General features: G+C 35.1%; 2 protein-coding genes across 2 annotated transcripts; one reads left to right on the top strand and one right to left on the bottom strand.

The window, feature by feature from the left end:
* The first annotated feature begins 247 nt into the window (after positions 1-247).
* On the top strand, positions 248-5,322 carry LOC140049834 (uncharacterized). The gene is made up of 6 exons (XM_072094781.1): positions 248-299; positions 1,162-1,256; positions 2,637-2,762; positions 3,083-3,148; positions 3,391-3,529; positions 5,112-5,322. Exons 1-5 carry the CDS (start codon positions 248-250, stop codon positions 3,463-3,465), a joined length of 414 nt encoding a protein of 137 aa, XP_071950882.1. The 3' UTR covers positions 3,466-3,529; positions 5,112-5,322.
* A 3,288-nt stretch (positions 5,323-8,610) lies between these two features.
* On the bottom strand, positions 8,611-11,079 carry LOC140048950 (large ribosomal subunit protein eL31-like). Its single transcript, XM_072093749.1, has 4 exons — positions 10,957-11,079; positions 10,022-10,147; positions 9,307-9,419; positions 8,611-8,705 (listed from the first exon to the last, which is right to left on the bottom strand). Exons 1-4 carry the CDS (start codon positions 11,049-11,051, stop codon positions 8,671-8,673), a joined length of 369 nt encoding a protein of 122 aa, XP_071949850.1. The 5' UTR covers positions 11,052-11,079; the 3' UTR covers positions 8,611-8,670.
* Between the last annotated feature and the right edge of the window lie 2,310 nt (positions 11,080-13,389).

The following is a 13,389-nucleotide window of genomic DNA, read 5'->3' as shown; positions in this document are numbered from 1 at the left end:
GCACGCGATATTTTTTTTAAGAATTAAAAGGAAACCACAATATACTGCCTGCTTCAAACTCTGACCTTACTTCATTATGTTATTGCATCAATGTACTTTATTATCTCATCAGTCTGTAAATAAAATTGTTATGAAACCGAAACTTGAACCAGAAATGAAATAGGACGGGCCTTAAAAAACCACGAAATCAGGCCTTTTAAACAGTTAGCCTATAATTTTTATTTTTATATAAAAAAATTAAAACGAAATGTCTAGATGGCTCAATAGAATATTGTACGGTATATTGTACGATGATGAAAGTATAGAAAAATTATCAATCGTTATATATAAAATGCTTGCCGGACCCATATTGTCTACCTAAGTCACTGGTCTACATACCAGTAGGCTATGTGAGGGGTTGTGCTGAACCGAGTATGGTGTTAGTGTTATGGGTTTAATTGTTTGATTATAGGCCTACACCCGTCTCGGTCGGTCCGAATGCTAGGCAAGCCCTTGTTAATGTCAAATTGTTGAAGTTTGTTGGTTTCTTTTCCAATTTTCTTTTTAATTTTAGTAGGCCTACATTATTATGGAAGGCCTACGCGAATCTTTGTGAGAGACCGATAATGGTGAGACTGAAGTGGGAAAATGATGAACCTCCTAAATGAATGATTGAAATGCATATTAATTTACCGTAGTGTCAGTCAAAAGGTTCGAAATAGCGCTGTCCTATGATTCGCGCCAATACAAAAACACTGCAAGGACGACTCAGTTGCAATTTGGGAATAGTAGGAGGGGGAATCATTTGCCGTGTATAGTCTCGGAATTTCTTGCTTTTGATGAAATACGATCTTTTTATTTTCTGATTTTTCTTATCATAATACTTACTTTTGGAAAATGTAAAGCGAAAGTTCTGGAAATCAATAAAGTTTGCACATTTCTTTAGTTTGCATTTCCTAACCTTGTACAGTATTTAAATTCGGCTGCAAACAACACAGAACACTTGTCTTTTTGCACTCCATTCTTACACACGAACCGCAGTATTTTGCGCACGATCCGTAGTATTTACACACAGTACTTGACAGTTGAATGGAATGACGTCATCTTTTTCACACGCGCTACATAGTAAAATTAGGATATAAACAACGTACAAAACAATAATGCCACATAAGTGATTGATAGAAACGGTAGCTGCTAAAGAACATTCTGTTATTATTACGAAGAAGTGCATTTCTACAAAATATTCAAGATGCCGAACCCATGTGAATGCAAGACAAGTAAGTACATAATAATTCATTTTAGTTTAAGAATCCTTAGTCGGCAGTGTGATCATTATTACTATACACTGTATATAGTTACTACTACTAATACTCACTTGCCTACTATGGCAGTTCAATTCTATGGCGATGGGAGAGGGGGATATGACCGGTTGGGCCGCCGACAAGTTGAGCCGCCGGTGATTTCTATGAAACGCCCAGTGCATGCGTCTTTTACGACATTTCGCGTAGTGATTAGGATGGTGTCCTAGTACACAAGTTCATGGTCTTGGTTTATTGTGTCATGAAAATAAATAATATATAATTACATATTACAATTAACAACACAGCAAAGGAAAGTAGTAATATTTAATAATTTAATTGTTTTAATCTTTCGAGGAAAAAATTCAGTGCACTCATAATTTTTCTCGCGTGTAGTAGGCCTACCAAGTAAAGTCACGTTGTCTCTCAGTCAGGACTAATTAATAGAGTATTAACATTCTTCGAATGAGGTTAAATAAATATTATTTTTTATTTACTAATCTTTTAATATCATATTTTATTGAATTTTACAATGTTAATACACAAAATATTTGACTAAAAAACGTGGGTTTATGTAATTATTTTACCGAAAAATGGAGTTCATACAACTGCCGACTGAGGGGCAACATGTTTACGTCATTTTTGGCTAAAAACGATCACTTTCTGTGATGTTTTATCATTTTGCAATCTACAAGCCAGATTTTCATAATTATTTAATTATAATATTTAATAATATATATACTAAGAACTATGATATATAAACTTTTGAATGTACATCGTTATCCCTAATATAAATAGAACGAGCACCGGCGAAAGTTAGCATTTGGCGTTCCATAGAAAATAACGTTTTTGTGGCGGCGGCTCAACTTGGCTTAATCCTGGGAGAGGTAGCATAGCATTGATAACAATATACAGTAATAATCATTGGCAGGTTGGGGACAATATACAGTAATAATCATTGGCAGGTTGGGGATCCGCAGGTGGTATGGTGGAAGATGTATTGTATTTTTCCAGGTGCGCGCCACATACAGGTGGTATTCCAAGTTTACGAGTAGGCTAAGCATGCAAATGTATACCCTATTTTTATTTATAATAATATAAGCTTAATTTTTAGGCCTCCTTCCATTTATGGGGGAAACACGCATACAGGCCGGTATGATCATGAATCCATGGTACGATTGACTGTTTTTCAAAGAAATGCCACATAATTGATCGAATGGTAAACCGTATCTTAATGGTATTCGCTCTCTTCTGATCCAATACATTAACCACATCCCCTGCTAACAATAAGATCTCTGATATGCCTGGGAAAACTTCCTTTGAATTACACCTCCCCTTTTTGTTCTTTTCTCTGTGTAGCCGGTAACTGTATCTGTGCTGGTCAAACCTGTCCAGATTCATGCAGAAACTGTCAGTGTGGACCATCCTGTAAATGCTCAGAAGGTGGATCATGTACCTGCAAAGGTGCAGCAGATTGTTGCGCAGGTAGGTTGTCTATAAATAGGTATAGGCCTACAACATCGTCCCTTTAAAACCCAACAGTTTATGAATGTCTCGGGGTGGCATCCTTTCCTAAAAACACAAAACTAACCGAACTCGATGGTCGTCGTACCTACGTCATACATAAACCACGCCTATTTTTAAGGCGTTGTTCACACAATAATTCGGATACATTCGACTTCTCCCTTGTGATTGGTCAAATTGCTTGCGTTACACGTATACATCCTATGTGGAAACCTAAGCTTCACCCGTCTTACTACTGTACTAGCGTTATTTAAATACCGTATTTATATGTTTTTCTACAGGATCCGACTGCAAGTGTGGGCCAGACTGTAAATGCCCTGCTGGATGCTCATGTTGCAATTAGACTGGTAAGCTACGAATCATTAGGCCTACACTTTTTTTCCTCATGGGAGTTAATTGTAAATAACAAAATAAGTGCCAAAATACATTACCATATGCTCAGTTTGATAGTTACAACAGGATATTAGTGTTTTATGAAATTAGTTGTTTTTTCTCTGTAATTGATCGCACTTTGATGGCCTGATGCCAAGGCCTGCGTATTATGTTGAAACTATACACCACAATAATACTTTGCTTTGTTTTCATATAGATTGACAAGTCGTATTACGTCATAAAATCTTCAAATGATTTTCAACTCGACGTACACCAGCAGGAACACATTTGACGTCATTTCATACAAGACGCGTATCTTGTAATACTCGGAACCAAATAGCCAGACTCAACATGAACTAGACATGAAACTCGTCACTTTGACGAGTTAGTTATCCGCTCGACAAACGCCACGTGCACGTCATACGTTAGAATATTGCACACAGAAAAATATTAAGGCATTATAACCTGAACTGAAGAATATGATATGTTATTTCTGAATTCTGTTATTTTGTGTCATATACATAGTATACACAGTACAATCTGTATACATATCACAAACAGTGTAAAATAGGTGAAATTACGGGACCCGTATTTTATTGTAATTTTTAACATCTTGACGGTTTCAAAATGAAATGCAAAAGTAGAAATTTCAGAATGAAATTATCTCGGCAACAACATATTAACGTGTAGAAGAAATTTGAATACGTGAAATATTGATGCGCGCTCTTTTAAATGTAATGAAATATAACGCAAAAGATGAAAATACAACTTTTTTTATATAACTGGCCATATGATGACGTCACAACATTCGATTGGCACAATTTTCACATGATTTTGTATCTACAATACAATAGCTTCCTGAAAACGTTTTAATCGTGATTATCACATTTTATTCTTACGAGCTATAACAGATTAAAATTTACTGTAAAGATGAAATTAATGACCAAAGTAATTTAAATTTTTAGGCACGATGACGTTAAAAAAATTAAAACATTTTAAATTCATGCAAAAGATAGTTGATTGACCTAGAATATATTAAAATCGGGGTGAAAATGGACAACGAATAAGTGGAGATGCGCTCTATTAAATGTGATGAGCTATGATGAAAGAGACAAAAATCCTATATTTTATATTCGCGTGGCCATACGATGACGTCACAATGTCCGGTTAGCCATATTAATGTATGATCCGATATCTACAACTCATCAACTTCCAGAATATGTAATTAAAAAAAAAGTTCCCCATGTAGTTTAGAATCTATGAATGTTTAAAAATAGGCATAATTTTGACGAATTTTTGAACTTTTTTACCAAAAACGCGTGCAAATTATCTAATTCGACGTGCTCGTATGACGTAATTTTAAGTCGAAATTGTTTAAAATTTGGTAACATTACTAGAAAAGGCTGAAAAAACATAAATCACGCGAAAAAAATATGTTTTTAACACTACGTGTGCACCGCGTGCGTAAAAATTTTTGCGCGCGTGGGAATTTTTGACATGCTCAAAATGACATGAAACGGATAGAAAGTTGATTAGAAGTTGATTTTTCGCTTTCTAAAATTTTAAACGCGCGTGCGCGCGTAACTTCTTGTGAAACATGCTATTTTTAATCCATACAAAGTTTGCGCTTGATATGACTTAAATTTTCACAAAGTGTCAAAACAAAAATATGTTTGGTTTTTAGTCTATGATCAATTATTGAAATTCATAAAATCGCGCGTAAGTCACGTTGCGCAACTCTGACGTCATTCAAAAATAGGAGGTGCACAAGTTCACGTAAATTTCGATATGTTGACAAAGTTACGATATGTTCTGTTTACAAGTTTTAGAGAAACATGACGCACAAAAATGACAGAAAGAAAGAAGTATAATACAGGAAAAAAATTTGATGAAACAGGACGATTACAAGGAGTTATCCGCTACTAAGCGGATAACCAATTAATAATTAAATTACCTTCTTTTTAAAAAACATATCCGACACTTAACCGCGACACATAGGCTTATAACTGTTACTATTTATTCTGTAGAACCCTGGAACAATGTATTCTGTTTAAATGATTTAAAAATTAATGTAAAAACGTGCAAATTATCGATAAACCGTTGTATTTGTTTTTGTATATAATCCAGAAAATAAAGAACTTTAATCTTACTTTTGTGTTGTATTTTTTCAATATGGTTAGTTCAATCAAAGTAGCGATACGTGTGCACATACAATCTGATTATGTCACTGGCCACTAACCTACGCTTGGTTCCACTAGGGCGTAACGCACGGACAGGCGATTTGACCTGTCGTATATCATTGGTCAACTCGCTTGCGTTGCGCTTACGTCGTCCTAGTGTGAACTAAGCTATGTGTTGATTTTGACAGACAGCTACGACGAATAACTCGCGTGCGTTGTTGCAGCACCGTATGGAACTGATCCGACATTTCTTGTTCGTTGTTCAAACTAAACGACCGAATTATAAATCATCGGTACCACCTAATCCATTAATAGTGTCATCTAAGCCAATAAAATTTACCAAAATGTAAGGTTTATGTATCCATGAGTCAATGTTATCCATGAGTCAATGTGATCCATATGTTAATACGAAGGAAGGAAACTCTTAATTAAAACAACTGCGAAAGTTAGTCTTGAGAAAAAATAATTGACGAATGAAATTATGTGTGATTGCTCACTGTGTAAGCTCTGTCTAAACTATCAAACTTCATGCGACAACAAAATGTGATCTGCCCATATATGGACACGATGACATATCACTACCATATTTGGGTACACACACTTTTCTGTCTAATTAGTTGTAGACTATTGTCAAGCTTTTAAAAAGCTTAAACAAATATTCAGAAAGGCACGCAAAACGAAATTGCAGCACTCGAATATAACATTGCACCCTCTATGACGTAATTAATAATAAAAATATTTTTGTAGGATGTGACCTCCCATCCTACAATCAAATGATAAGAATTTATTTAGAGGTATAATGACAACTCTATATCGAATCAACTGATATAAAAGGCAAGTGTCCAGTTCCTACATAACGATTTAAATGAATTATTACGGTAATATATACACAAATATCGTATACGACTTTAGACTTTAAACACAATTTCAGACCCAATACGACTTTAAACACAATTTCAGACCAATCTTCCTAAGCCTAAACAGCTCTAGATATAGTACTGTATATTAATACGAACCTAACCACCAACAAACATGTCTAATTCGATATCCGGATAAAACTGACCCCGTTAAACATTGCAAAAACCAATTATGATAGACATTAATGTAAATTAAATGTGTCACAAGTTATATGTACTTTATTAGAGGACGAGAGCCTGGGAACCGCCACACAAACCAGCTACCTTCTCTCAAGTTTGGTATAATTTCCTCCACATACAAAACATCATTCAATTCGTATGATGACATTGCATTTGTGGATGCATATACACGATTTCACATACTGTACTGTTGAGTATCAAAGGGTTTTCACCCCATATACAACTACAGTACATATCTAACCTAAACTAATCTAACTGTAAACGCTCCTAAAATGCCTCCACCTCCGTCCAAACCAAATACACTTGTGCAATTTAAAACGGTTGATATTCTGACATTGTTGATGGAACGCCAAATAATAGTACAGTATTAAACATTCATTTTCGAACATCAGATAATAAGCAGAAAATAATATTTGCTTACAGTTTGGTCAGTTGGTAATGTTGTGTCCTACCTAGGCCACATGTGTAAGGTACTGAACTAACATAGTAAGGATTGAAAGTAGTACATTAGTAGTATCTCATTAGTAGCATTTTGGGGGTTCTGAAAGAAAGGTGCTTTTATCTGCACAATATGCTAACTTCGGTGAACCTAGGAACTAACTCAACTGACTGGGCCAGAAATGTACCAGAATATGACTAAAGTAAAACCTTGTCTACACTATCAAATTTTACGTTTCAAAAAATGTGTTGTGCCATATATGGACATGATAATGTCATATTACTACCATATTATTACCATGTAAGGGCCACAATGGAAATAAGTTTGACCTTTGGTTACTTTTTTGTGTTACCCTGAATTCATTATTTGTATTTTTTATGTTGTGTTATTTTATGAATTCGAATAAAGAAATGAAAAAATATTTAAACATAGCACATTTGATAGTGTAGACAAGGCATAACCCCTACTCTTTCCGAAAGATGCAATGGGCTCTTTTAGTACAGACAAATCGGACATGGCCAATGGAGCTTAAGTCCTTATCTGAAAAGACTTGTTCTAATAATTTATAACTACTGTGAAGTACCTTTGCATGAATTAGGAGCTTTGTGATTGGTCCGATTCGTTTGCCCTACTCTGACGTAATTGTATTTTATTCCAGGTACAGATTGAGAACTCCTGCGAAGGGTTTTGTGTGTAAACGCATTACCGTGCATGCGACTGTATTCTTTTAGTTCTGAGATTTTTTTCATTTTTTTATATGTCATACGCATCCAACTGTGAGCAACTAGCCAATTAAGAATGGATAAACCATTTTATAATTGATTGTGCTTACATACACGCTCGTCACGCATGTACCAATCACCAAATTCAAAGGTACAATATCGTTCTTATTTTATTGGCTACGCTGATGGTACCCTTTGACCTCAGCTACGTCAAGTATAATAATCAGCCTTAGCCAAGACAACTCGTTCTTAGCATTAGGCACATTTTACTGTACACAGCTTATTGGCTACTCCCTAAGCCTCAAATGAGACTTAGGGAGTCGTGAGTCACAACCCTGGCACTAGGTCAGGATTAAACCTTGGAAGGCAACCATGTTAACCACCAAGCTAAAGTGTCATTAGGGACTTTACGAAACACGATGAGAAGCCACAGGACGGTGCTCATAAATAATTTATGCGTGAGCTTTAACAAAGTGGATGGAGCTTAGTGTGAAATTCCGTCGTCTTAACATTTTTGATGACGATAAAGTTGCTATTTTCCCGTTTACGGAAAACGGCTAGAAATAATGTGTATATATAACCTTAAATATACTGTTCAAATTACACGTAAACATTGAATTCTCAAACTCTAAATAATATTTGAACTTTTAATTTAACTGTTTAATGAAATAACATTTTATTTGGTTAAAATGGCTGTGTTAAAAGCGGAGTTTAAATGCCCTAGCTAGGAAGGCCTATGCTGTATCACCAGAGCCAAGTGATTCAGAAGGGTCCCGCGCCACGAGAGGGATCTGAGAGATATACTGCCGGCTGCCGTCTTTGCGCAAAGGTGCATAAATAATAAAACAGCTATGTTGACTGTGTATGATTTTAAGCTCTAACGAACACAGGATATTTGTCATCCTCCCCTAACCGTCGTGTTTCATAAAGTCCCCACTATTTATACAAGGTCTACATTTTCTACATATGCTGAAAAAGTATGAAACAAGAGACCTTCAATTTTCTGTACATCATATGTTTTTATTTAATAACAATGCGTCATATAATCAACCAGTACCTCTAGTCTTCGTTGTCAACATTGACAGTTTGGAGTCCTGCAAGATAAAAAGGAAAAAAACCAACAGAATTAGATACTTTTTTAATTGGACAGTTTGAAATGCAAAGAGTTTGTCTAGAAAAGAAACATTTTTCGTCAATGTAGCACACCCAAAGTATATTTATTGGCATAGCAAAAAAATGCAAATTCCTAATTTCAAAATTCATTTTAATCAGGAGTGGCTAATCAAAAATGTGTATTTTCCCCGGAAAAAATATGTTTGGTTGAATATGTTATTTTAATGTCACAATAGTTATTTATTTTGACCAAAAATTGGATCGAAAAGAAATTTATTTATCTGCAAAAACTGTAATTCAAAGAAAAAACGATCAAATTGGCTCCCAGTCAATGGGTTTTTGGTTGTATTTAACGATTTATTTAGTCATTTTTTATTTCCTGTTTTTTTTCTACTGAAGTGGTTAACAAAATAATAAAATTCAAAGTATTTATTAATCTTCATTTTCCATGTTTTTGGGGGACAATACATCTTTAATATGTTCTCTGCTAGACAGCTGTGAACAGTGAAATGTACCCAATGCTAAGAAAGTGCTATCTAGGCTGATTATACTTCAGTGTAGACAACAAGGATGATATTGTACCTTTGAATCCGGTGACTGGTACATGCGTGACGAGCGTGTACAACTTGTTGGCAGAATCTTCATCTTCGTTTCGCTTTCTTGCAAGTCTTACACGTACCCTGAAAGGAACGCTCCTGTATGGATGAACAAATTTATGTAAATAAATATTATTGTTTGTAAATATTATTTGCATACAAAATCTTTATAATCTGTCCTATCAAGAGCCTTTAATTTGTGAGTAGTGAATATGAGAGTGCAATTTTGTTATATGCGAATGCAATTTTGTTATATTCAAATGCAATTTTGTTATATTCAAATGCAATTTTGTTATATTCAAATGCAATTTTGTTATATGCAAATGCAATTTTGTTATATGCGAGTGCAGTTTTGTTATATGCGAGTGCAGTTTTGTTATATGCGAGTGCAGTTTTGTTATATGCGAGTGCAATTTTGTTATACGCGAGTGCAATTTTGTTATATGCGAGTGCAATTTTGTTATATGCGAGTGCAATTTTGTTATATGCGAGCGAGTGCACTCTTTCATTACAATGAACAACCGCATCATCCGCATGTGACACTAGGCTTTTGACTGATCATGTTTGAAAATAATTATTCTACTCTGTGTCCAAAATTGGAGTGCTACCTTCTCGAATGGTTATTCTTATTAATTAATTATTTTTACCATTGCACTCATAAGCATTCATTATGCTATTTGTATATGAATTAACAAACTAACCTGACACCACATGACCAGATGTGTTTGTTTAGTCTTGTGTCTATCCTTACATCGGTTGTCCCCATCATCTTGGTGGCAAATGTTTTAATCTCTTTAATGGCACGAGGGGCCTTTCGTTTGAAGGAGCTATAATAAAGGATACAAAAAAAATAAATCAATTAGTGTAATTTTTAAATAATTTGGACATGAAATAAGTGTTACTCATTGCTGCTGAACTAATGCATAATTATCATAAATATGAATGTTGTCAAAGTTAAAAGTGTATTATCACCAGATTCTGAATCGCTGTACTGTATCTCCTCCACATATCACCAGGCCTTGTCTTTTAAGGTGAACTAGTGCGATCACTCACCTGACACACTCCTAAACCACCCTCGAGGAGTGCGATTTAAGAAACGCTTAAATACACATTAAAATACAAATAGCACCCCTGAATGTATTGAGGAGTGCAATTTGTAGCACACCTATAATTTTTAAAAGACAAGGCCTGTATCCATCATTAACGGATACTGTTCGAAGTATAATTGGCAAATTTTGTAATAGTGTATCCCATGTGGTGCCTGTATTTTGTTAGGCTTATGTGATGGGGAATAATTTCGCCAGTGTAGCATGTAGCAAAAATCAAACAAAAAAACATTTCTAAAATTGTGTAGCAAAAAATAAAATACAAAACTATGTTTCCGGACTCAAACATTTTAAAATTAAATGTTTCCATGTACTGTGTAATTACAGAAATTGCATTTGATACTGGAAAAATTATACATGCAGTACAAAGACTCTGTTAGTATTGATAAATGTTGTCAAATAGTCAGGTTAACAGTTTCTATGTTTCCCAATATCAACATATTATGTTGATATTGAGCAAATTTTATTTTATGTGATCAGATACCTTCTACCACACAATAATATAAAAAGTATTCCTAAACTGCACTTACACGCCGTGGATTCTCTTGTGAAGATGGATGGTGTACTCGCGCGTTACCACCTCGTTCAAAGCCGAGCGGCTTTTTTTCTCACCCTTTTTAGCCATCTGAAAAACAAGGAAGTAGTGTCTAGTAGTATTTACAAATTATTGAACTCTAATTTTTTTTTAGGTCAGAATTTCAGGGAGGAAGTCTACATAACTAGTTTGTTACTAGTATAGGCTAGCCTACCTAGGCCTAGTACAAGTAACTCGGATAGCTATCTATTCTAGGTCTCCGAGTCAGTAATTAATTCCCTCCCATTCTCTCCACACATCAAAAGTTCTTTGATTATTTGAGAAAACCACGATTGGAGGTCAGTAGGCCCACGACACCAGTGAAGGGACGAAGTGACCAGGCATTGAGTTTTTAAAAACAGCCCAACAAGTTTCAACAATAATCAGGCAGGTAGGCCTACTCGAGGCCGAGGGCACACGGTCCAAACACAAACGACGATTTCATAGGTATTAGACAAAGCTGACTAATAGTCAACTGAAAAAACATAACTAACTCAGAATCAAAGATCAAATTCCAAAACCAGCATAGCTAACTAGAATAGGTAGCACTCTAGGCTAGCCTCCCTAGACCCACTCCACTGTGTCTGTGTTACAGAAAGAGAGTTTGCAACATTTCAGTTCAATTAAGGGGCTGTACAACTTTATTGTATTACAAAATCTGCATATGTTAGTGTTTAAATATATCATAAGCAAATTCCAATAATTTTATTTGCACATTCGAATAGAATTATTGTGATTTTTATGGATTTCTTTTAGGTATACAAAACAACACTTACATCCACGAAGAAAATTACAAAAAGGAAGTTTAAAGGTATGATGGGAAGGAAGGCAAGACTTGGATTATTATAGAGGGGGCTATGACTGAAAAGGTATCCATCAGAGCTGCTTATAATGGCTCTGAAAAGAATTATTATCGTGTGTCAAATTTAGTTTTCCACTGTGGGCGAGTTTGGTTTTACTACTTGCGCACAGTGAAAATAAATAGGATTAATTTAGCACTGTGCGCTACTATACCCATTTTGGTTGTAATTTGCGCACAGTGTGATAATAAATAGGATTAATTTTGAACAGTGATAATACATGGGATTTAGTTTGCCAATGTGCGCTACTATACACATTTCGGTTGTACTTGAGCACAGTGATAATAAACAAGGCCATATAGATGGCTGCAGTCGCGTGCTCATTAGTGTTTACCGACCGACCAACCTACCAACTGACCAAAATTACTGAACATGTTTAAAAATGTTGAAATGTTTAAAAACATTTATATTTTTTAAATTTACACGTGCGTAGCCTGTCACTTTTGACGTGCTCGTATAACATAATTTCGAGTTGAAAAGTAAGTCAAGAAAACAGAAATCGGGCAAAAAGAGTGCGCAATAACGTTTAACGCGCAGTGCGCGCGCAAAAATCTGCGCACTCATGGCAATTTTGTAAACGCTTAAAATTGCCTGAAACGTACTCTTATTTCATCGAAAATAAATTTTGAAAATGTTAAGCGCGCGTACGCATGCGTTACATGCGCTACGCACGTAATTGTATTGCCATATGATGATTTATGCCCTGAAATGTATGAGTACCAAATTTTATTTAATTGTGATTTATGGTTGTGAAGATATGATTACAAACGTGATTTCGTTAAATCGTGCGTACACCGCGTAATTATTTATTGCGCACCGTGAAAACGTAACCACATCGATTCCTGGCCATAAGGGAATATAATGTGAAAAATTGACCTAGCTAAATTAAACTGATATCAAGATAAGGTAAGAAAGCGATAAAACGCATAGTGATACCAGACCGACCGACCGACCGACCGACCGACATAGTGAACTATAGAGTCGCGTCCACGCGACTAATAAGATTTAGTTTAACACTGTGTGCTACTACTATACCATTTCGGTTGTACTTGCGCACAGTGATAATAAATAGGATTTAGTTTAGCACTGTCCGCTAGTATACCCATTTTGGTTATACTTGCGCACAGTGATAATAAATGGCTGATAGTAGCGAACAGTGCTAACCAAATAAGCGCCTAAATCTCTATAGGTACAATTTAAGAAAAATCAAAGAATTTAGCATTCCAAAAGTAAAAACGGAACGATCAAAAATGTTTATTGTAAACGTTGGTCATAAGTGGTAGGCATGATATCCTTTGCTGTTCTTTGATGTGTTTTCCGTTTTGTTTAATTGGATATTTTTTATGGATTTGGATATTTTCATTTAAGTATAATAGCAAAATGTCACCAAAACATGGTGCAAGAGGGGCGGATACATTTTGAATATGATGATGTAAGTTCCACACAAAAACGAAAAGCAAAAAAATAATAATTAATAAAATAAATTTTAAATGGTTATTGTGTTTTTGGCCAAATTATGCTTGATTTTG

Source organism: Antedon mediterranea, chromosome 5 (genome assembly GCF_964355755.1).
Source record: "Antedon mediterranea chromosome 5, ecAntMedi1.1, whole genome shotgun sequence".
Classification (NCBI taxonomy): Eukaryota; Metazoa; Echinodermata; class Crinoidea; order Comatulida; family Antedonidae; genus Antedon; species Antedon mediterranea.
The sequence above is the reverse complement of the archived record's forward strand: the minus strand, read 5'-3'. Positions and strand labels throughout refer to the sequence as shown.